The 25,755-nt window shown below is 39.3% G+C and overlaps 1 protein-coding gene across 1 annotated transcript in view; it reads right to left on the bottom strand.

Moving 5' to 3' along the window:
• Positions 1-713: 713 nt before the first annotated feature.
• The window catches only part of LOC127157881 (NACHT, LRR and PYD domains-containing protein 12), a 36,572-nt gene continuing 11,530 nt past the window's right edge, over positions 714-25,755 (bottom strand). The window contains exons 4-8 of the mRNA XM_051101075.1: positions 23,859-24,032; positions 23,595-23,768; positions 9,107-9,280; positions 2,013-2,059; positions 714-1,918 (exon numbers count right to left, since the gene is read on the bottom strand). Of these exons, the coding sequence (XP_050957032.1) occupies positions 1,365-1,918; positions 2,013-2,059; positions 9,107-9,280; positions 23,595-23,768; positions 23,859-24,032 (1,123 nt within the window). The 3' untranslated portion in view covers positions 714-1,364. The remainder of the gene's footprint in view (positions 1,919-2,012; positions 2,060-9,106; positions 9,281-23,594; positions 23,769-23,858; positions 24,033-25,755) is intronic.

Raw genomic sequence — 25,755 nt, 5'->3', positions numbered from 1 at the left:
AATGTTTGTTTGTTTGTTTGTATGTTTGTTTGTTTCTTTTTTGTTTTTATTAAAATATATTTATTTTAAAATAATAATAATAATAATAATAATTGAACTATGGCCTAATCCTGGTTTAGTCTAAGTCCTGTTTATGAAACCAGGTCTGTATCAAGGCAAGGCAAGTTTATTTATATAGCACATTTCATACACAAATTCAAAGTGCTGTACATAAAAGAAATTAAAATAATCATAAAAATAATCACAACAATAAAAACAAGGAATTTAAGAACATTTAAAATGATTTAAAAATGGATTTACAATGAATTAAAACAGTTAAGAATAAATCAAGGCTATTCAATTAGCTTCATTTGAGGACCGGATTATTGAATTGAAAAACAGAAGTGCCCCAAAAGGGGTGAGGGCCTTTCCTTTCTGAGGGTTTAATTAGAAATTAAATTGAAATGCATATTCAGCAGTAAAATGAACTTAATATTACCAACACCAACATCTACAAAAGGTTAACATTAGTGCTGTCTGTGAATCGATTTAAAAAAATAATAATTATTTGCATATTTTTTTCTGTAATTAATCGTGATTAATTGCAAATGAATATATTTATATTGCCATAAACAACCTAGAGATGGTATATTTTAAATTAAATTTTAATGGCACCTTTTTACTAAGTAGCCATTATACTAAAAATGCTACTGATTAAATGTTAAAAACTATTAAATGCAGTTTCCCCTAAAAATAATTATAGTCATTCAACATCAAAGTGTAATTGAAAGATATTATTTTACAAAACTTCACATAAGCTATAAATTGAACATAAATTATTTTTTTAAGCTACAGAAGTTACACCATGTCTACACCAGACGCAAGCGGCGTGATGCAACACGGCATGCATCTGACACACATTAAATTTTCTCTCAACTCTTTACAGTCATTTTGGGCTTTAGAATTCATTGAAGACTGGTTAAAACCATGTATTTTGACTAATTGTATGTGTACGGCCAAACGCTCAGACTTTCATACTATACTCTATTTGATATTCCTTTTTGTCCAGCGTCTGTGTTATTTCTCACCAGACGTTTGACCGATAACACTTCTTTATAAACGTCTTTATTGTTGTTTAAACTAGAGTTGTGATTATCTCTTAACTCCCTCACATAAGCGCTTGTTAACCCCCAGAGTCTATCGATGTTGTGGTCTCCGGGAGATTGTTGCTGTTATGTCTCTTTCTGTTCTTTTTCGTATGTGCGACCTGCCCGTACACTCTTGGGCTGGATGAAGATGATTGGTGAGCCGCCTGTTGAACAGCCCTGCAGTATAACATCTCACCATTTCTGATTTATCATGCAGCTCAAAGTGTTCTGATCTGTCTATTCTGATTCATTACACAGTTTCACTAATGATCCAGACCAAACACCAAACCCAGGATAGAGCGGCTGAGTGAATGTGGTCTGGACTGTGTGGATGAGGTCCATTGTGTCAGAGACGCTGTAGAAGGACAGAGTTCCTGCACTGTGATCCATCAAATCATCATCATTATCATTCACTCCTATTCTACTGATGATGGACTCTACTGGGAGATCAGTCCATATGTTATTGTGTGTGAATGAGTAACTGGATGGAGTGCAGTACAGACTCCAGGACTGATCATTATATCCAAAAAAACACTCATCACCATCTCCCTTCCTGCTGATGCTCTTATATGACACTGATATAGACACATATTTAGCACTACTCCACTCCAGCTCCCAGTAACAGCGTCCACACACACTCTCTTTACACAGAACCTGCTGAAACTCATCAAATCTGTCAGGGTGATCAGGATATGACTGTTTCTCTTCCACATGTGTCACCTTTCTTTTCCCCTCAGACAGAATGAGTTCAGTATTTGCTGTGTTTGGGTCCAGCGTGAGAAAACAGGCATCTGAACACAAGAACAGAGACATTTATAACACAACAACAATCACTACAGATCTGTGTGTGTGTGTGTGTGTGTGTGTGTGTGTGTAGAGACGTACATTTCTTTAGTCCTGCTGCAATCCTGGATTCTCCTCCATGATCCACACTAGAAAGCACACAGAGTCACATTTAGTTAGTAAACAAACAAAATCATATTATTATATTGGCTTTCAATGTTTCTGAAAACAAGATTATCAAGATTTTAAAAAATGTTAAATGTGCTTTAAACAGACTAGCAAAGTTCTAAAAATCTGCTAGCAAAGTGCTAAACATGCTAGAACAGGAACTTGGTTGCCAGCTCTCACAGACACTTTCAGACTCTGTCTCTCACTGCTTATTTCACAGTAAATCAGACAACTCAAAAGAAATCACTAAATCTGCTCAGGATTTTTCCACTGGACTTGTTGCTGTTTTCATTGACTGAACTGGGGCCTGTTCCAAAAATAAGATCTCTTTAACATCTCAGATATTTCTCCTAGACAGAAATGAGGTTATTTTAAGATTGATTTTAGATTTTTCTTTGAGTCTCTGGCTTCTAAAACTTGTCTCCTGAAAAAACTAAAAAAAAAACACTATGGTCTCCTTTAATTTTTTTATATCATCATTACACACTCTGCTCAGACTTTTCTTCTTAGCTGGATGTGGATGTCACATTTGTCTCCTCAAAAGTTTATAAGAGACCTCAACAGCATTACAATCTAGGTGTTATTTTTTATTCATCTCTCTCTTTTAAAGCTCATATTAACTCTGTTAGCAGTTCAACATTCTTTCATTTATGTCGCATTGCCAAGCTCCACCATTTTATTCATTTTAAAGATGCTGATGCCTTGATTATTGTAATCCCCTTTTTAGAGGTTTACCTGCCAGTTCCATTTCCAGGTTACAATATATTCAAATTTCTGCTGCTAGACTACTGTTTTCACCCACACCAAGCTCTCTGCTCATCACTCCAATTTTGTTAATCTCGATTGGCTTCCTGTTGCATATTGTAATAAATACAAAATTCTCCTGCTCACTTTTAAATCATTGCATAACCTGGCTCCCCGGTATCTCTGTAAACAGCTCCTCCCCTATTCCCCAACTCACTCATTATGCTTCTCTGATTATGGTCTTCTCAGTATCCCCCAGTGTCACCTTCAATGGGGGGTAGATCATTCAGTGTTGCTGCACCCAAATTTTGGAACTCTCTCCTCCCATCTCTCCGCTGTGTCAATAATATTCCTGAATTTAAATCACTTCTTAAAACTCACCTGTTCTCTTATCATTCATAAGTTATGTGCTCCATGTTTTTGTTTTCTGAATGTTACCATTCTCATTTTGTGTTGTTTTCTCATTGTGTCACCTGTGCTTATGTTTGTCATGTTTGATCAAATATATTCATGTTCTTCTTTTCTAAATGTATTTTCACTGTAGAGCAACCTTGAGCACTGGAAAGGTGCTACATAAATAAAATGTATTATTATTATTATTATTATTACATTGTGCTCCGTTTTTCCGTAAGCTTAGGACTCTGGGGATCTCATATTTGTCTCCTTTAAAAAATGTGACCCTGGAGTGACCAGTCTTAAGTCACTGAGGTATATTAGTAGCAATAGCCAAAAATACATTGTATGGGTCAAAATTATTGATTCTTCTATGAAGATATTTAGTAAAATTTGTACTGTAAATATATCAAAACCAGGGGCGGATCTACCGGGGTGGCGACTGCCAACAACAGAGAGAGGAGAGAAAAGAACGAATCATTTACATGGGTGTTATACTTACACATACAGTCTAATTATGCTACAGTACCAGTACATTAGAAGATGGAAATTTCACTATTCTATATGTACAGTAAACTGTAGCACATGTTGTACAGCTTCAAATGTGTGATTGTCAAATTTTATTTGTAACCATTTTTTATGTGTAGCCTACTGCATTTTTGCAGAACTGAGAAATGACTACCTAGAGATATAACTAGTCTTGTGTCTTTATGTTGTATACTGTAATAGACATTGAGTTGCAAATGAATTCCTAATAAGAGTTTTTTGTTAGTGTTATTGATCTCATGAGTGTTCACTGGGCAGAGTCATCGTTGTATTTTAATTGTGTGTAATCATTTAAGAATACCTGTAATAACTAGATTGAAATGTTTGAAAGACAAATTTATGCTGGCTTGTCTTAAGACTTGTTTAAAGACATAAATAGTTTGGTCAGATGTTCTAGATGTTTGCTAGTTGGTTGCTAGGATATTCTGGGTGGTTGCTAGGCTCTTGCTATGCAGTTGCTGGGGTGTTGCTAGATTTTATAGTTGTTTGTGTGTTATAAGTGATTACAGACATTCCCACCTCTGTTAATAACATGCTGTTAATAATATTTCTTAAATTAACATTAAATCATCGACATTAACATCTTAAACTTGCACTAAAACGTGATTTATACCATCTAAGTAGTAATTTAATAGAATCACATGTCTTCTTGAGAGATACAAGCTCAGAAACATTTACTGTATAACCTATTGAAGTTTTTTTATATTGTTTATTGACTTGGTGCCATGATGGACATTGAAATGTTAACTTACGTGAAATGTTTTCATTTTAAACAGTATAGATGATTATTTAATGGTAATGCAATATTTGTGAACACAACTGTGTATGTCAGACTATAAATCTCCAAAAACATCTGTAACGTGGAGAGGGAGACGAGAAGCGAGCGGATCCAAATGCAAGTTTTTATTATAACGAGACAGAGACATAGTGAAAACAGGCAGGGTCGGAACAATGGCAGACAAATACAGCGTAGACAAGATGTGGGGATAGTCCGTGAAGCAGGCGAGGGTCGATCAGCAGCGAACGTAATCCAAAGGGAGAGGCAAAGGGGTCTTCCGAACAAACGAGCGAGAGGTCCAAAAGGCAGGTGGAGAGACAGACGAAACGAGATGACCAGGCTAGAAAGCTAAACTCAGGGAAGCAGGGAACTAGGGAACTAGACGGGAAACAACCATGCAATACACCACAATACTCGGTGAGTAACAGGGGAAAGTCAGAGGCTTAAATAGAGCGTCTTATTGGCTACAGGTGTTAGCGCAATCAGCGCGATGGGTGATGGGAAACGTAGTCTGGGGTGTAGTGCTACAGTCTGTGTGATGTGAACTGTTCGTGGGAAGCACAGGCGACCTCTGGTGGCGGGCAGACCAGACAGGAATCATAACAGAGCCCCCCACCAAGACGCTCCACACAGAAAACAATCCAGAGAGTCACCAAATGGCAATCGCCATTAAGGGAAGAGCAGCAGCGGATGGCAGGACCTCTTTAATGGTCGGATTTAAAGGCGCTGATGCCACTGGGATGCTTGCATCCCACACAGACACTAGTGGTGGGTCCAGCACGCTGGCCATCATGATAGGTCGTGACCTTGGGGCATCAGACGAGACGTGACGAGGCTCTGGGCAGTCAGACGAGACGTGACGAGGCTCTGGGCAGTCAGACGAGACGTGACGAGGCTCTGGGCGACCAGCCGAGACGTGACTTGACTCTGGGCCACCAGCCAAGACGTGACTTGACTCAGGAACAACAGCAGTGACTTGACTTGGCTCATAAAGATCAATTGTGACTTGACTTGGCTCAGGAACAATAGCTTTGATTCTGCTTGACTCAGGAACGACAGCTATAGCTTGACTGGACTCGGGAACCGCAGCTGTAACTTGACTGGACTCAGGAGCAACAGTTGTAACTTGACTTGACTCTGGTATGGCAGCAAGACGGAGCTTTGTCTTCGCTGCCATTTTGAGAACGGGCTCCGCTGTAGCCACCATTATGTGAGCATGCTCCAGTGCGGCCGCCATTTTACAAGCGTGACTCAACACCGGAGTAGCAACCATTATATAAGAATGTCCCAGGGTTCGCGGCTGACTTGTCTTTGCGGTTGTCCCAACCGTGATGTCGCGTTCCTCATCCGCAACACCCACAGTAAAAGATGAGCCCACAGTCAATAAAGCAAAGTCCATGAAAGCAGCGAGATATGAACGCAGACCCTCGCGTCTAAGTCTCACCTTTAAAGGTTAATTTACGCCATTGCAAAAAATCTCAATTAACAGATAGTCCTGGAGGTCTGAATGATTTAAAATAGCCAGGAATTCGCAAACATGATGCTCTAATGATCGCGGTCCTTGTTTGAGTCTGAATAATATTTTAGTTGTGTCCATACCTGTAGAATGTCAGTGTGTAAAGCTGCTGGATCCTTGTTTGACTGAGTATTCTGTAACGTGGAGAGGGAGACGAGAAGCGAGCGGATCCAAATCCAAGCTTTTATTATGACGAGACAGAGACATAGTGAAAACAGGCAGGGTCGGAACAATGGCAGACAAGTACAGCGTAGACAAGATGTGGGGATAGTCCGTGAAGCAGGCGAGGGTCGATCAGCGCTGAACGTAATCCAAAGGGCGAGGAAAAGGGGTATTCCGAACAAATGAGCGAGAGGTCCTAAAGGCAGGTGGCGAGACAGACGAAACGAGATGACCAGGCTAGAAAGCTAAACTCAGGAAACCAGGGAACCAGAGAACCAGGGAACTAGACGGGAAACAATACACCACAATACTCGGCGAGTAACAGGGGAAAGTCCAAGGCTTAAATAGAGCGTCTTATTGGCTACAGGTGTTAGCACAATCAGCGCAATGGGTGATGGGAAACGTAGTCCGGGGTGTAGTGCAACAGTCTGTGTAATGTGAACTGTTTGTGGGAAGAACAGGCAACCTCTGGTGGCGGGCAGACCAGACAGGAATCATAACAACTACGCATGGGGACTTTCTTTGGTGTTGCCACACCTCACAAACCCCATGCCACCCCTTTGCCACCCTAAAAATTATTTTCTAGATGCACTCCTGATCAAAACTTAGTTTTGGATTAGTTATATGCCCTATTAAGAACTTCATTTGGACAACTTTAAAGGCGATTTTTAAAGGCGAAAATGTTTGAGCTCATATTGACACATTTGACTTTGTAAAGTTGTTGAGATCACTTCTGAATTTTAAGGAGACAAATATGAGAGTTTCTCAGTCTTTAGAGCAGGAGATTGACCAGGTTGAGATCTCTTCTAAAGCTTTAAAAGAGAAAAATATGAAAGATACAGAGTTTCTAGCTTTGGAGAAAAATCTGAGCACAGTATGTGATTTCGTTGAGATCTCTTCAAAAACTTTAAAAACGAAACAAATAAGAGACCACCAGAGTCTTTAGTTCAGGAGAAAAATCTGAGTACAGTGTTAATGTTGTTAAGATCTTTTCTAAAACTTTAAAGTAGATAAATATGTGACCAATAAAGTCTTTAGTAAACGAGGAATATCTGGGCCCGTATTCATGAAAATTCTTAGAAATGTGGGTGTTTCCTCTTAAAACTAAAGAAAAAAATCCTAAAAAAGAAAAAAGTAATTCAGAAAGTATCTTAACCCTTAAAAGAGGTCTTAAGGTTCAAAATTGTTAGGAGTACAGACAAGGACTTTTAAGGGGCTTGACAAAACATAAAGAGGGAGAAGAAATGTGTTGCACAATTCATGACAGTGTATCAGGCACCACGCAGGATTTAAATCCAACTTCGCTTATTAGTACATACGTAAAAGAGGTGCATATACACCAGTAAATTACTCACATTTACATGTACACTATTAGATGTTCAAAATATAAATATGAAATACATGGCACACTTATACGAAATCCATACCAATACATCTTATGCTAGTAATGAATGCATATACCTGTAAAATGACGTGCGTATACCTATAAACTTGATGCGTGCATACACCTATAGACACTCGCTTATACGCATAAACTCGATCCATGCATATACACCTACAACAACACGCACATATACATATAAACTCGGCTGCATGCAGAAACACCTATAAACACTCGCATATACATATAAACTTAATCCATGCATATACACCTAAAAACACTTGCATATACATATAAACTGGATGCGTGCATACGCACCCATAAAACACTCACGCAAACATATGAAATAATATTCACAAACGTATACAATTCTGATAAGAAAGACACATGCTTTAGTTGTGTACATATATGAAAGTGATTTCATATGTGTATGAGTGTGAACGGAAGGCATTTACACGTAAGTCCAACTTCGCTTATCAAAACATACATAAAAAACGTGCATATACACATAAATTGCTCACATATACATGTCACAAACTTCTATATGCAAAGTGATCACACAAACAATTACAGCACTTTCAGAACCTTGTTGTGTCGCTGTTAATTTTCTATCAAATATGTTAGGTATGACATTGACAGCATGGTAATACAAACTTTTATGAATGAATGCATATACATATTTTCTCTCACACCCCTCGTCAGGTTGGAAGGGGTGGGGGAACTGGTATGCTCATTTCTAACAATTGGAAATACTCAGTCTAACCACCCCCCCCCCATGTAATTATAACTTATGATTAATAATTATAATCTTGCTACCTGTGTGCCACCAACCCCTCTACCCATTTCTCATCTCTGGATGTGAATGCAGCAATTGACGCTTTATGCTCTACTGTAACTTCTTGTCTAGACGGTATATGTCCTCTCTCCTTCCCTCCGCCCCTTCTAACCCCTGGTAATCCAATGTTTTTTGTGAGCATCGGTCCAAACTCAGGGCAGCAGAGAGAAAATGGTGTAAACCAAAACATCTGTCTGACCTGAGTATGTATCAGTCTTTGCTTTCATCTTTCCATAATGCCAAATCTTCATATTTCCACAACAAGATCAACAGTGCTCCAGACACACGCACCCTCTTCAAAATATTCAATTCTCTCCTCTGTCCCCCTCCACCACCTCCCACCACTTCTATAACAGATACCATGCTGGAAACCTTGCTGAATTGTTGTTTTTTTTACCAGACAAAACTGATATTTTCCAGAGCTGGATCTGATATTCCTGGCAAGGAGGCATGATATAACATGATGTAATACAGCAGCTCCCAATCCCAGTCCTCACGCATATATTTATTTACAAAGGTATATTATGTCACACTTTTCTAGTAAGTTTCATCTGTTTATGAACACGCTGCAGGCGAGGAGTGGGATTGGGAACCGCTGATGCATTATATACACAAACACACAATACACACACAGAAAGACAATAAAGAGTATGAAAAACTCTTGCTGACATACTTGAGTTTGTCCAGTGTGTAGTTTGGATCCTGTAGTTTGTGGTTGAGTAGCTTGACTCCTAAATCTCCTGGGTGATTGTAGCTCAGATCCAGCTCTCTGAGGTGTGAGGGGTTTAAACTCAGAGCTGATACCACATAACCACAGCCTTCCTCTGTCACCATACAGCCTGACAACCTACAAACACAGACAGAAATAGTCCACATCACATTAGTATGGCAGTCAGATGTCACTAACACACAGTCATTTGTGTGATAGCTGTCATTTCTTATAGTTTTAGTCACAATAGCAACAAAAGTTTAAACATACATTTATACTCCAGTAAATATGTCAGTAGAAATGTACTGATGAACAGGAGCAAAGTATTTGTACGTTGTCACTGAAGACCAGGGGTCGAAACCTGAAGAGCCATTTTAAATTTATCTCATTGTGTAATTTCAAAAAGATAAATAGTTTAGGCCTTGTCCTCTCTCATCTTGCACTGTTGTCACTCCTCCTTTTATCCTCTCAGAGCTCCTCCATGGGACTAGAGACCGGTGAGTCACGCAGGTGTCACTCATTATCATTTACTCCACCGGCCGCGCTCTGCACCCACTGCTCTCGGCATACTTATATTGACATTTACATTTAATCATTTAGCAGATGCTTTTATCCACAGCAACTTAAAATGCAGACAATAGAAGCAATTAAACCAACAAAAGAGCAACAACATGTAAGTTCTGAGATCGGTTATGTCATTTCTTGAACTTTTAAAATCAAAACAATGCATGGACTGGGAGCCAAAAGTACAGGGGTAATCTGTTGACAATGGCGTGTCTGTAAGAACACAAGCAGCTGAGTTTGAGTGTACTAAAGTCTCTTAATGTATTTAACAGTAGCGAACTGCACCATGCCACACCACGTATTTAAAATGTGTGCGCATTGTTTTCCATGTTTGTATGTGCAACGGTGGTACCACTGGCAACTGTCCACAGATCCCAGCTGCAAATCTGGGCACTGTTCAAAATCCTGCCGCTCCACTATTTGGCTATTATGGTCTGAGTGTAGATGCCAAGGACATGGAGGCTGCTCCTCCATGGCTCCCTGGACTGCCTTTTCCATCATGGTGCCTGGATCCGGTACTTCCCTGGAGGCTTCCCGTCCCGCCTGTCCTAAGGGGCCTCCAAGGCACCCACCGTCCCACCCCTTGATCGTATGTAGCACAAGGACGCGCCTTCTGGGAGGGAGGTGATATTTCACACCCATGGACTGTATTTGTGTTTGTTTTCCTCCCCATGTGCTCCGTGACCTCCATCTCCTTATTTTCCTGCCTATCTTTTGTTTTTCATTTTCTTTCCCTCCTCATTCTTTCCCTGTTAAATATCTTTTGTTTTCTAGCTTTATTTATTTTTTTTATTTATTTAGTCTTAAAGAGGTGCTGCAAAGCATGCAACATCACACTAAATACTGATATAAATCTGAGTATCACCATGATACTCCCCAATCCATGATTCCTAATAATTCAACTAAGAGGCAGCATATGAACACTGATAAATAAAGGGCCTAAAACAGACCCTTGAGAGACTTCATAGCAGAGCTTAGCTGCTTCCCAGACAGCATCCAGATGTGGGCCACTGAAGGCAATGATATGGCACTGCTGGCCTTCTTATGGCCCAGACAAAATGGATGTAAGGCTGAATTAACCCACATGTAAAATAGCAAAAATGGCACAAATGTATCAAATCATATGTGGGCCTCTTTAGGCAAATATGCAGTGTTCATGGTGATGCATAATCTGAATGTGATGCTGAAGTGGCCCATAAGGTAAATAGTGAATATGGCCCAAAAAATGACAACCAAATGTGGGCCACCTTTGGCAAAAATGTGGCACAATCGACAAAGGCTATTCAGGGTGTAAACCAAAGTGGTCCACATATGTTTCAGCAAATATGGCCCAGGTATATTAAAATGTTAGCACAGTAAACACTGGTTAATGCAGCTGTGAGCCTAAAGTAGTGCACATATGATGCCACAAATGTGGCCCAGTTATTCTATAATGTATTTGGGCCAGTTTTGGCAAAAATATGACACAGTAAGCACTGGCTAATGTGGCTGTGAGCCTAAAGTAGCCTACATATAAAATGACAAATATTGCCCCAATGGGTCATTCTTTATTTGTGGTGGTAAGTGGTGTCCCTTTACTTTACAACAGTTGAAATAAACTTTAAATACCAATAAATTATAAAAGGTTTGCATGTTTGCATTCTGTAGGGTAAACACAATTTGTGCACTGTTAATAGTTAAATTTTTGTTTTAAAGTACACATTTAATTGAGTTTGAGAGATCGCAAAATATGCATGTTCCTGCCCCACCTCAGAGAGGTATTATGGAATGTAATTGCAACAATATAACATTTTTAACACAAATAAAGTGGATATATTGTGAATATAGGTTTTATTTAACATGTACAGTTTTATCAATTAAAAAAAATATATATATTTATATATATATATATTTTGTTATATGTTAAATGGAGAGATGGCAAAAGTACACACATCCTTCACTCAAGTAGAAGTACAGATACTCATGTTTAAAAATACTCTGGTAAAAGTAGAAGTAATGACCACTTTTTTTACTTAAGTTAAAGTAAATAAGAATAGGCTCAGACATTTACTTAAGTTAAAAAGTACTCATTACTACTACCTGTTTTAGTGTCACGCTGTTAACTGGACCTCACATCATATTGACACATTAATACAAAATAACTTACATTTAAAATTTGTTAGCTAATGAATGTATCAAGGCTAAACAACCACCATGTAGAACAGAGCCGAACTGGGACAAAATTTCAGACCAGGAAATCTCACACTCATCCAGGCCATCCCATACACCCACAACAAATTCTGAAACCATGGACAACTCTATTTTTTTGTATGGCCATTACATTTAAACAAATGTTTAAAACCTTATGCTGGGGCCAGGCTAAACAAGAAAAAGGCTCTCTCTTGAACCGTACCTTCTCTTCCATTTTCCCTTTTCAGTCTCCGTGAATATTCCATGATAATAATAATAATAATAATAATAATAATAATACATGAATAACATGAATTCCATTATATCTCTCTGCATCTCACTTTGTGTGTTTTCACTAATTTTCTTGTACCTGTCACTTTTACCATCAGCCATTTACTGTTATGAGCAGAACAGTCTCCCCCTTCTTGCACCTCATTATATTCTATTTGCAGTAACAATTTTATTTAAGTTAAATGCAGTTTTGGGCAGTAACGCATTACTTTGTAACGTGTTACTGTAATTTTTTTTATTTAAATTTTTTAACGGAGTAATTTAACACGTCATAATTTCCAAATGAGTAATTAGAGTATAGTTACAAGTATGCGTTACCGTTGCGTTACATCATTGCTGACAGAATGTGTTTTATCATCTAGAATCTAGATTGTAAAAAGGGTGTTGGCTAGCACACGCGACGTCCTCTATCTGAGACCTACTTTGACTGGAAAGCGCCTGTGAGGTGGATACTACCAATGAAAACAAAGTCAGCACAGAGAGAGGAAAGTACGCGTTCTGTAGCTGGAAATGCAGTCATTATTTTAAGTTTATTTCTGTCAAAGGCAAGAACATTATTGTGCGTTGTCAATTAGGGGAAGAAAACCTTTTTAACCATGAAGCGACACATTAAAACATCTTGAGAACTTACTGGGTGTGGAGAGCAATGCATCAACTTCTGTTGTCTTCACATAAGTCTCTGCCCGCCCACACCCGCACTCGCCCATCAAGTCTTGTCCCGCGCTGCTCTCTGTTGCGTCGGGTCCAGCGGGAGTGTGGGTCTCTAATCCACTGGCACTGGACTCGACGCAACAGAGAGCTGCGCGGGACAAGACTTGATGGGCGAGTGCGGGTGCGGACGGGTAGACTCGTGTGTGCGGGAAGCAACAGAATAAAATTATTTGCGGAACTCCCGCAAAATAGAAATATCCAAACATAAAATATCTAAAACACGTGTATTGCTATTCATGTATTGCACAAAAGCAACAAGAACAACTAATATAAAATAAAAACGATTAACATGCATAAGCATAGGCAGAGTTTCTATTTATAACACGTGTTTGCAGCGTTAAATTTATGGAATGCAATGGACAATCAGGGTATCCACTAACCGCTCTGAACGCTGATGCTTTATTAACAAATATTTTATCGGGAGGTTTATGCTGGGATGTTAGGCAACACACAAACTTAATATTTTACGTAAATTTCATGGATGTACAGAAAAAAGTAATGTAACTAGTAATGTAACTAATTACTTTTGAAATAAAATAATCAGAACAGTAATTTGATTACTTTTTAAAGGAGTAATCAGTAATCAGTAATTTAATTACATTTTCAAAGTAACTTGCCCAACACTGGTTAAATGTAAAGTATCACATTATGACCAGGTGTTGTTGTTTTTATCTTAAAATGGCTTAAGTACTATAGATTTAACAAAACTGTATTTTCTAAATTGTCTAAATGTCAAAATTAGTACAATGATTACATCATGACAATAAATAAAAATTCTAATACTGAACATGTTATTGCATTATCATGAGTCATATTTTTCTCTTACCAAAATTAAACATTGGTTTATTACAGTAAAAGGATAGTAACCATTTTTTTTCTTTTTCTTTCTTTTTTTTTTTTTTTTGGCAAATTGATTACAATCTGTTTTAATTTACAACCATAGTTTTACTACATGTCTCATGGTTAGACTATGGTTAGTGTAGCAAAAAGATGGTTCATAGATATCAAAATGCACAGTTCCTTGTTAGTAAGACATATAAGTTTAATAAATTATGCTCTTGGGCACAATAAGCAAGCTGTCATGAACCCACTCATGAACGTCAGTCTGTCTGCCACCAGAGGTCGCTTTGACATTCACATCTCACTGACTGTTACACCACACCCCGGACTACATTCCCCATCAGCCATTGTGGCCATCACCTGTAACCAGAGATCCTATTTAAACCCCAGACTTCCTGTCAGTTGTGCCGAGTATTGGTTTGCGTTTAACACTTGTGGTGTGTGTTAGCAACTGTACGGAGCCTAAGTCAGTTTGTTCTTTAGTCTAGTCTAGTCTTGTTCTCGTCCCTAGCCATCTGAGTCTTGTACCTACACATTGTTATATCGTCTTGTCTGTCTTGCTGCCTGCCTATTGAAACTCTCGCTTGTCTGGATTACTCTGTCGTCTTGCCCTTCGGATAACGTTCGTCACGGATCGACCCTCGCCTGTGTTACGGAATGCTCTTTGTCTTGCTGTCTATACACCTGTTTGCCACTGTCTGACCCTGCCTGCCTTGACCATGTCTTTGTCTTGTCCTGTAAATAAAAGTTAGCAAATGGATCCGCCCGCTTCACGCTTCATTCCTCACTCCGTGACACAAGCTAGCATGCAGTGCAATCTATATCTTCCATTCTGTCTAAATATAAATGTATTTTAATCTATGTATATTTGCACGTCCTCTGTAAGCGCCATTTTTGAATAGTGCGTATGTGCACAGGTGCCTAAGGGAATCTCGGAGTATGACGTAGACTATAGGGAACCCGTGATGAATCAAATATCAAATAGAGCGAAATGACAGGGAACAAAAAAATAGTAAATTAGTCATCAGGTACCATGTTCAATATAGCTGCATTTTAGAGATCTCTAATCAGTTAAATAGCAGAAGTTATTACCCGGTGACGTCATTAACACCAACCCTACATTGTTGGTCTAATGTGGTTCGTTTCCACAACACTGAATCGTACTATGGAGGTTAATCAGCGAGTTACGTTGTTGTGCACTTCCACTCTATTCTCGAGTCACTTGCGATGATTATATGCGTTGCCAGCAAAGACTAACCGATCTATGATTTATTGGAAATTTGTTATTGAATAGTGATCCACCAAATGCTGATTAAAATTAAAGTAATGAGTCTAGTTTGAAAAACTAAGTAGTAGAAAGTACAGACATTTGTGTAAAAATGTAAGGAGTAAAAGTAAAAAGTAGTCAGAAAAATAAATAGTGAAGTAAAGTACTGATACCAGAAAAATCTACTTAAGTACAGTAACAAAGTACTTCCCATCTCTGGTTAAATGGCAAATATGCCCTATATATTATAAAACAGATTAGGGCTACTTTTGGTTTGGATGACACTGGCTAATTGAAATGTAAGGTTAAAATTGTAAGTATGATCTAAATATTTTTAATAGAATTTGGCTATTTTTAGTAGGATGCAACAAAGTTAACTGACACAAAGTCTACATACCCAGCGATTTATTTTTTTGAAATATGCTTTTAATTGCATTTTTTGTATGTGTGCTGTGCAGTATAAAAACAAAAGTGCACTATCATCTTACATACTTACTGTGTAGGTAGAGTCTGAGTGAGAAGTATTTAGGTTCAAACTTGTGAAGAACTGTTTTTAAAGTATCTGAATATTTATCTGAGACATTGGAAATGCTCCTCATGCAAAACTTGGGTCAGGATTGTTTTACCAAGTAGAACCCTAGTGAAAAAATAGTACACTTAAGCAAAATTTATTCATATGTACTTTAGTATAACTAAATGTGTTTGTGACACACTATAAACTGGTACACTTAAAGTCTTTTAAACTAGAACAACTAATTTTGTACTAAATGCACTTTAGTTGTCCAAAAGCAGTGCTGAAGTTCAACTAAAGCTGTAATAAGTATACTTGTTTGTGCTAAAGTGGAACTATTCCAATTATACTTAGATACACTTTAAATATCCACTCTTGTATGTACGTTTTGAAATGCAGAATTCAGTCAGCATAAACTTTAAATGTATTTTGATGACATTACAGTTATAATTCAGTTACACTGTAAGATTGTTAAACACACATTAATGTTATAGAAATAACAAACTTAAGTTATACTATCCTTTACTTTTAGGGGCTTTAAAACACATTGTAATGGCATTCCAAGTAAACTTGAAGTGTGCTAATGGCATTATTATTGTATGCTTTTAAAGCCATAAATGAATCTTTGCAAGTAATGGCACAGTTTAAGAATTTTCCTGTTAATAACACCCCCAGCATACCAGCTAACTCATAACTTATCTAGAGAATATGAGGGAGGCACATCAGTAAGCAGTGTTGGGAGTAATGCATTACAGGAGTAACAATAAAACAGTAGTATATCACTTTTTGCTGTAACGCAGTAATATAACACATTACTAAGAAAATTTGGTAATATTATTACTTGTTACAATCTCAGTAAGGCAAGTTACATACACTAAGTTTGTCCTTGATTAAAGCGTGAAATAACTAAATTTACAGTGTATTTTATCATGTTAATCTATTTTTAGTATACTTGAAATGTAAATGAATAAATGAAATACATATATTTTAAATAAAATTAAGTATATTTTTCACTAGGGTAGTTTTTTCACTAAAATGCCATTTAGTTTTAGTCATCTCTAATGTTTCCACTTTAGTTTTAGTCAACTAAATATTATTCAATTTTAGTCAACTAAATCTACAGCAGATTTAGTTTTTTTTGTTACAGAGCAAAGCGGGCGGATCCAAACACAAGCTTTTATTCAAAGACAAAGACTTGGGGCCCTATCATACACCCGGTGCAATGTGGCGCCAGGTACAATGCAATTGATTTTGCTTTTGTTTCAGCCCGACGCAGTTATCATTTTCACGTCCTGTGCCACGTTGTTTAAATAGCAAATGCATTTGCGCCCATTTATGCGCCCGTGGCACGGCTATTTTGAGGCAACTAAAATAGACTGCGCCATTGACCAACTAAAACCTGGTCTATGGTGCAATATTTTTAATAGTAATATGCGCCTATAGACAGGTGCACAATGCACATACACACTGCTTATTACACACACAGGGATGCGCAGAAGCACATAAACATGCCAAATATTAAAAATGAAAGGATTACAATGTAAAAGATTATTATTGTGTACATAAATATAAAAATGCCTACATTTCATAATGGATAGTCAATCGCTTTCTTATGCGAGCTGTTTTTTGGTTTCACTTTCGCTTTAGAAAACAATCACATTAAGCAAGGAGGGGAGAGTTTTGAAAGGGGGTAGTGGGCTCGACCCGTGAATGTGCCATGGTGCGAGCACAACTGGCTCTTAAAGGGAATGAGAGATGAGAATCTGATTGGATTAATGCATGTTAGGTTCAAAACACACCCACGACTCATTAAGAGAATAAGGACAATCCTTTTAGACCATGCACCCCGACCGTTTTTCCCATCCTTAAAATAGCAAAAGTAGATTCGGACATGCCTCAATTGCACCTGCGCCGTGCGCTTTAGACCATGTGCTTAGATCTTTAAAATAGGGCCCATGGTCACAAACAGGCAGAGTTGAAACACCAGCAAACAGGGCAAGACACAAGTAATCCAGGGACAGGCGAGGGTCAATTGACAGCGAACATAATCCAGGGGGCGAGGCAAACGGGAAATCCAAATAGACAGTCAATAGTTCAAACGAGGGGTGAACAGAGTCTGAAAAGGCAAGGCAAAAGTTTAATCCACGACATCGACGACTCGACTATGAAACTGGAAATGGCTCTATAATGTTGCTATCACGAGAAACGCGATAAACGCAAGACAATACTCTGCTCTGAACGGTGGTTAGGACATCGTATTTGTAGTGTGTCTGATTGGCTGCAGGTGAAAGTGCAATCTACTTCCAGACGCTAAACAATCCAAGATAGTGGTGGAGCGGGGGTGAGCCCAGGCGAGGAATGGAGGGCCAGGTCCATGTGGAGGACCTGGGGACTGAGGCAGGACTGGCAGAGCAAAGAGCCAGGGTGGAGCTGGCAGGACATGGGAGGCCACCAGAGCAGGCCACCAGAGCAAGACTGAAGATCTCCACAGTGGTGCAGATGGAGCAGACAGAGCTGAAACACAAACCACAGACATAGACTCTACGGCCCCAAGGGTTGGAACAGGAAACACAGTGAGCTTATCAACAGTGTACTTGGGCAAGACAGGCAGGGTTGAAAGTTCAGTGTTGGTCTCCTTGAGAGTGACAGAGGTAAAGGGACAGATGTAGAGTGTATTTTTAGTCTCTGGGTTCATGACAGGCAGGGTTACGTGTTCAAAGGCGGGTCTTTGGGCTGTGGCAAGGCTACTAGAGTCTACAGGGAGCTCAGGTAAGGTTTCTGGTGTCATGACTGGGCAAACGGGCAGATAACAGGTTCATTAGCAGCATCTAGATCAGACTCATTATTTGCTACAAGATGGACAGACAGTTCACAATCTGCCTCCATGGCTGTTTCAGAACAGGACAAGAGTTTATACACGGCCTCCTTGGCCGGGATGGAACCAGGCAAGAGTTCACAAACAGCCTCCATAGCCATGACAGGACGGACAGAGGGTTCACAACCAGGCCTCCTCGGCCGGAACAGGAAAGGACAAGCTTTCACAGGTGGATCACTGGGCGCTACCACTGCACACAGAGCTGAAACAGACATCCCCATTTAATGAGGTTCTGCAGCATAAGCCGCCACCTCTGGGGACACTCAGGCAGAGAATTCTGATAAGCTGTCGGACAAGGGACGGGGCTAGGCCTGAGCATCTCGTGCCAGGGCCAGGCTAGGGCCTATATGTTAGGCCAGTGCAGGGCTGTACTTTAATTACGTTCATTTAAGACACAAATGATTGTGTTGACAAAGGAGACAGGCATTTTGACACGTAACCATGTGTATTTAAAAGTTTAATCGCAAGCCACGAAAAAGAACTCAAGTTTAATCAGGTGCTGTAGGCTACAAGCAGGTGTGTGCTTGTAATGCCACGCCAGCAGAGGGAGCCCTTGCCCATGGACTGTCTGTTACCGCTCCCTCTGCTGCCTCTTTGGTGACTTCCTGTTTGGTGGCCATATAAGGAGTGCCATGCCAAACAGGTGTCACAAAGTATTGTTTTGCCTGTGCGGACTCTACCAAGCATTTTCCTTGTTTCATAGTTGTTTTCCACGGTCATTGTTTCATTGTTCAAATTTTGCTTTGTTCCTTGCCATAGTTTTTGCCTTGTTTCATTGCCTTGTTTAATTTGTTACTTTTGGACTGTCCTCTTGGATTTTGACCTTTTGCATGTTTTTTGGATTATGCTCTTGTCTGGATGTTACTGTTTGCTGGCGTCTGACCCTGCCTGTCTTGACTACGATCTGTATAATAAAGCTTGCACTTGGATCTACTCATGCTTCTGACGAGTCCTGTTACAGTGCTGCGCATTTCATGCTGAAACCATCTTAACGCACGCATTTGCTAAAATGAACTCTGCCTTGCTTTCCCTGAACAGTTACATTTGTTTTTAAACCACAATTCTTAAATGCCACAATGCTTGTCCACTGCATTTCCACAACTTCCACTCCATCATCAGCTTTATTAAAATAACCCAGCTGGGGATTTGACTAACTCAGCCCCCTTTACAATGGTGTTTTTTTTTTTGTTTGTTTTTTGTTTTTTTCAGAAGTTTACATTTTTACTTCTCAAAGATTGTTTTATTGCATAGGCTATTTCCAGATTATGCCAGAACAAAGTAAAAAAAGATAAATACTTACATTAGGTGCAGCGATCACCTGATAAATTAATGCATTGTTCTTCAAAAGTAAAATACAGAATAAATGCATTTGATTGGTAAACCAAATTCAAACGTCACATTTTAATCTGAAATGGTAATATGTAATTTATGGAAAAGCTCCTAATAGTGCTAATATGTGGGGGGCGTGGTGAGGCTTTGGCGATCTGCACTACCCATGGTCTGTCAATCTACTCCACAAGCCGACGGTCGGCTGTCGGTCAGCATCGGGCTAGTCTGTTTGGTGTGTTCAACACGTTGGCTCTTCAACATGTTGAAATCGGTGTCAGGGAAAGTGAGAACTCTGATTGGATGACTACTTTTGCGAACGAGTCAGTGCTGGAGAAGTAAAGCTAAAGTCGTGAAAACGAGTAAGTAGCCTAAATGAATTTGGCACAAATACATTTTCTGACATAAATTCTTGTGAGAAATTACATTGATTATAGGCCATTTCTTAAAGCATGGACAATAAAATACAAGACTACATTCAAATCTGTCCTTAAAGAGAATGGCCACACCCCCTCCTCAACCAGGGTTTCTGGGCTTATTTAAAACATTATAGTTTGCAGGCAACAGTTCAGTGAGAAAAAATGTATCTACAAGCTCAAGCCAAGTTTCAGTTAGAAACAGAAAATCCAAATCTTTAGATAATACAAAATTGCAAAGTATAAATCTTTTATTTTCCACTGACCTCACATCCAGAATTGCAGCTTTAACTCCAGTAGGGTTCAAGGACTTTGACTGAACTAATGCTAAATCTTTTAGTTCCTTTAAATAACAATGAGCCATTCGTCCACTCCGTCTATGATTTTTTTAACAATGGAGGTGGAAGGCGCAGGCTGAACAAGGTACACAACATTAGCCCTGTCCACAAGTGCATTCCTTGCATTCTTTGTCAACCATCCGCTGCACTTTGCTCATCTTTTGTGGTGATTCATTTTAGAATAAGAGTTGCAGTGCAGACTATACCTAGAAGTATAGACAACATGTGCTTGGGAAAGTGAAAGTATGTTTTGTTGGGTTTGAGTCCACCTAAGTCGAGTCCGAGTTGAGTCCGAGTCTTTAACCAATCGAGCCTGACACGAGTCCAAGTCCAAAATGGGCAGAGTCAGACTCAAGTCCAAGTCCCAAAGGGCCGAGGCCGAGTCGAGTCTGAGTCCAAGGAAACACTAATGTTTGTCGGAATCTTAACATTGTTTTAACCCAGGGGTGCCAAAAATTGGTCCTGGAGGCCCGGTGTCCTACAGAGTTTAGCTCCAGCGCCAGTTAGACACACCTGAACCAGCTAATCAAGCTCTTACTAGGCATACTAGAAACCCCCTGGCAGATGTGTTGAGGCAAGTTGGAGCTAAACCAAGGACCAGGACTGAGTTTGGGTGCCCCTGTTTTTAAACTTTGAAACTAAAAAAATGCAATGTCAATTGAAATGTAAGAAAAGCAAACCTGGATCTTGCCATTTTGATTTTTGATTTCACAGCATCTCATAATTAGTGTACATGCTCTGCTTAGCAAACTTTAAGTCATGGAACAGAAGTTATGGCTGATCTATGTAATGTGACATATTTCAGAGTGAAACAGGTTTTGGAATGTGATAAATTATAGGGCGGGACTTGACTTTATTCACTGTTATAGTAAATGTATAAATGCAAGGGTGGGGGTAAAGGAGTAGGTATCTTGGTGAATGGGACCTTAAGAGCAGAAAATGCACCTCTTTTATTTCTGATTGTGGCTGTGTGTGTTTTGGGTTTTATGACTTTTTTTCTTGGATGAAAATGAGGCTGTGAGGAATAAACCTAGTCTTTACAATGGCACACACTGTGTATAAAGCCCTACGTATACTTTCCATAAGCCACAGCAAACTCACACCTGTTTTATTTTTGAATGCATTCATTACAATAAATTACATTATATAAAGAAAAATTGATGATGTGCCATTGAATTATTAGAAAATCATGCACACCCAAGGTGGTTTTGGACCCATTAAAACTATTGCTGCAAAGATGTTAGACAAATTATTTTTCTTTAAAGCTAGAAACTGCCACCATGTTTAAAAAATAATAATAATTTTAATACAGCAAAAACTAATCAACTAATGTAAGTAAAACATCCTCAAGCTTACTGAAGACAAGTAAACACTCCAAGTAGGCCTATTACGTACAAACAAAAGGATAAGTAATATAATAATCAAAAATATAAATGGAATTATATTAAAAAAAAAAAAATAGAAACCTTTTTTTTTTTCTTTTTTTTTTTTTTTAGGTAGGTCTATCTGAAGGCTATCTGAGAAATAGACTACAGACATTTCTTGAAGTAATAAATGTTAAAATAAAACAATGCAAAATCTTCACTGTATACATTAAACATGATTCTTACTAAAATTAATAAGTGATTCAGTCAGGAAAAGTGAGTGATTTTCTCTTTGTCTTTTGTTGTTTGATTGATATTTATGAGGTGGTCTGCGGCTGCAGGTTTATGCTGCTGTTGCTTTAGGATCTGACGCACATATCAAATATTTTGACGCATCAGTGTTTCTCCCAGCTGTTCAGGTTTACTTAAGACAAAACCGAATTTATTTACATGAATAGTCTCCAAGGCGAGCAATAACAGAACCTATTAGAAGCAAAAGAGAACTTGGCATTCGCACACTGACTGAGAGGCGCGTTCTGTGAGCGCGCTTTGAGTGTGTGCACACATAAACCCGTCGGCTTTCAAGTAGCTACTGGACAAGATGTAAAACAAATGCAAATACTTAATATCACTTTCGTGATAATGCATTGAGCCAACTGTTTGTAATTGTAATGCTTCGAGAAACTGTACATTTCAGTCAACTGTCTCTGGACTTGGATGGACTTGGCATATTTTCCGAGTCTGAGTCAAGTCCGAGTAAAAATGCATCCGAGTCCATGACAAGTCCGAATCGCCTAAAATTGTACTCGAGACTGGACTCAAGTCCGAGAACAAGTCCGAGTGCCCCAACTCTAAAAGTATGGCCACCAATGATGAAATGGTGATCCAGAAGGTTAACTGAGGCTTTGAATCCAAGAGTGTCATACTTCAGCACAAATGAGGCAATGCACAGAGACATGGACATCGTTAACATAAAACACAAACAATTGCTAAAATGCTGAGGATGCAATGGATTGCTGTGAACATGTTGTCATCATCACTTATAAACAACTCTCATTACAAACTTGGAAAGATGTTTGGTGCGTTTCGTGTGCGTTTGAAATCCATGTTATCCAAGTTTTTGTGATCAAGTGTTTACTGCAAACTGAGTCATTCTGAGACACAAGTTCCTCATGTGCAAATGAATACAGTGTCTCAGACATGCAACACATCTGACTGTGTATTTCTATAATTACACTGCAACCTTCACAACTTGCTAATCACACCAAGTCTTATTACATTCTCACAGCCATGCATTGAATTTATAAAAAAGTCACAGCCAGACACACCAGGGTTGTGTTAATTTTGGACACTGGATGAAATTAAAAAGAGTGAGATGACACTCTGCTAGAGGACGGTGTTAGCTCATGCAGTGCTGTCGGAAGCAATCCATATATGAAATAGGTGTGTTTGAAAATGTAGCAGTTTTTTGCAGTTTGTTTAACAATTGTTTCAGGCTATTTTGCCCTTTCAATCTTAATACAATCCACTCACCCCACCCTCTACCTAAAACAAATGTTTTTGTTTGCTTGTTTCTTCAGATTTATGCAGTCTACATGGGTCATACTTCTCAGGGTGAAAAGTACAGACATTTCTGTAAATATGAAGGGAAAAAAAAAACATGCCTGCAAGTATTGTTTGTTATTTGTTGTAGCCATTGACAGTAGATGCATCATTTTGGTGTAAAAGACATTTAAAGGTCATTTATTGTGACAGCATTTTGTTACTTAAAAACATTTACCTTATTATCTCCAGATGACAGTTTGGACTTTTTAGTCCATCAGAAATAAGCTTTACTCCTGAATTTTGCAGGTCATTGCTACTCAGGTCCAGCTCTCTCAGACGGGAGGTTGAGGATTGTAAAACTGATGACAAACTCTCACAAGACAGAGCAGTGAGATTACATATGGAAAATCTGAACAAGAAAAATACAGGCATTGAATAATAAATCTTAGTAATGTGGTTTTCAATGAAAAAAAAATCTAATAAAGTGTTTAAATCAAACCTTAGTGTCTCCAGCTGACAGTTTGGACTCCTCAGTCCATCAGAAATAAGCTTCACTCCTGAATCTTGCAAGTCATTGTTACTCAGGTCCAGCTCTCTCAGACGGGAGGCTGAGGATTGTAAGACTGATGACAAACTCTCACAAGACTGAGCAGTGAGATTACAGCCACATAGTCTGTGCAAAGAGAGAGAGAAACAAACAGTGATATTAATGTGTTTATTAGGTAGGGGTTATAACAGAGCTATTCAATTGGCCACCCATGGGAAAAGGGCCATTTTTTCACAGCTGAAAAAGAAAAAGAAGAACATTAAGAACATCAAAACATTAAAAATGACAAATTACCAGAGACTGCAATATCAATAAATACCACAAATCTAGTTTAAACAAGTAAAAAGACATTGGGTCTCATTCACTAATAATTAGATTATTACATTATTCATATTCGTACACACATTCAAACTTCTCACTAAAATTTTCCGCCTAACTCACAACAGGTGCATACACACGTTATTATCCTCGTTCTAATGTTAGTGAATTTAGAGTATTTAGAGCAAGAGGGCACTCATTTGCATAAAACCCACCCAGACCATCTCCATATAAGGGCTTTCCGCGTGATGCTTTCCCTACAGCCTTTTGTCATTCACGTCAAAAACACTCCATGGAATGCTGTGAATAACATGACGCTGTCTACAGACGTGCTTTCACCAGATCTCTGAGCAGTGCCAAGTTGCTGATATTTTAACCCTGCCCATTTTGACCATGTTGTGTTTAATAAAGCTCGCACTTGGATCTATCATCGTTGTCACATTGAGTCCTGTTACAGAATACTTTGCCAACCACAGATCCAACAGCTTTACCCACACACCAGATCATCATAGATCCAGCATCACGCCTAGTTCACCTCTGTCAAGGTGACCTGCCCATTGAGGATTACGTGGCTGAGCTATGTGAACTCCACTACCAGGTAGACTTCAATGAAACTTTCTTGAAAGACATTTTTAGACTTTGTATTGCAGTTGAGTGGCTCTGCATTGACTGTGGGTATTGCTGATGAGGGACCCCTCAGTCCTGCAGTAGCCCCCATGTCAGTGTTTTCCCACACAAGGACTGTCATGTTGGGAATAGTTTGTGCCACACCAGAGGCTGTTCACAAAATGGCTGTCTCCATGCCAGATCCTCTTCACAAGATGGCTGCCATCCCAAGACCTGTTCACAAGATGGCTGCCAAGCCAGAGTCTTCTCACATCATGCCTGTCACGCCTGAGTCCCCGGCCAAGATGGCCACCACGCCTAAGCATGATCGCAAAATGGCTGCCATGCCTGAGTCCCCAGCCAAGATGGCCGCCACGTCTGAGCCTCATCACAAGATGGCCACTTTACCTGAGTCTCACCACGTCATGGCTGCCGTTACAGAGTCTCATCAAGTCTCAGCTGATATTCAAGAGTCTGCACCTGTCATGACTGCCCTACCAAATTCTGCACCTGTCATTGCAGCTCTTACAGAGTCTGCACCTGTCATGGCCACCCTTTCAGAGCCACGTCACATCACAACTACCATTCCAGAGCCACTTTCATTACAGCCAATCCCATATGACCGTCCCATTGCAGCAGTTGTTGCAGAGCCTCTTCACGACAAGCCATGGCCCTCACCCCAGGGCTTCGCCAAGCCACGGCCCTCACGCCAGAGTCTGATCTTCCAGAGCCTCATCATGTCAAACTCCTCCTAGAGATTGATACACGTTAACACCAAATTTGGTCAGTGTTATCTAAAACCCTTTGTGATGTTAAATTGTGAAGATCTTGAGTTTTCATTAAAGGGTGTGTCCATGCTGGCCTGATAAACTTCAATGTTTTGCCATGAAAAAAGGAAGTTGTTGTAATTCAGGCATACAATGTC

The sequence above is a fragment of the Labeo rohita genome, unplaced genomic scaffold (genome assembly GCF_022985175.1).
Source record: "Labeo rohita strain BAU-BD-2019 unplaced genomic scaffold, IGBB_LRoh.1.0 scaffold_123, whole genome shotgun sequence".
NCBI classification, from domain to species: domain Eukaryota; kingdom Metazoa; phylum Chordata; class Actinopteri; order Cypriniformes; family Cyprinidae; genus Labeo; species Labeo rohita.
This window is presented reverse-complemented; position numbering and strand designations above follow the sequence as displayed.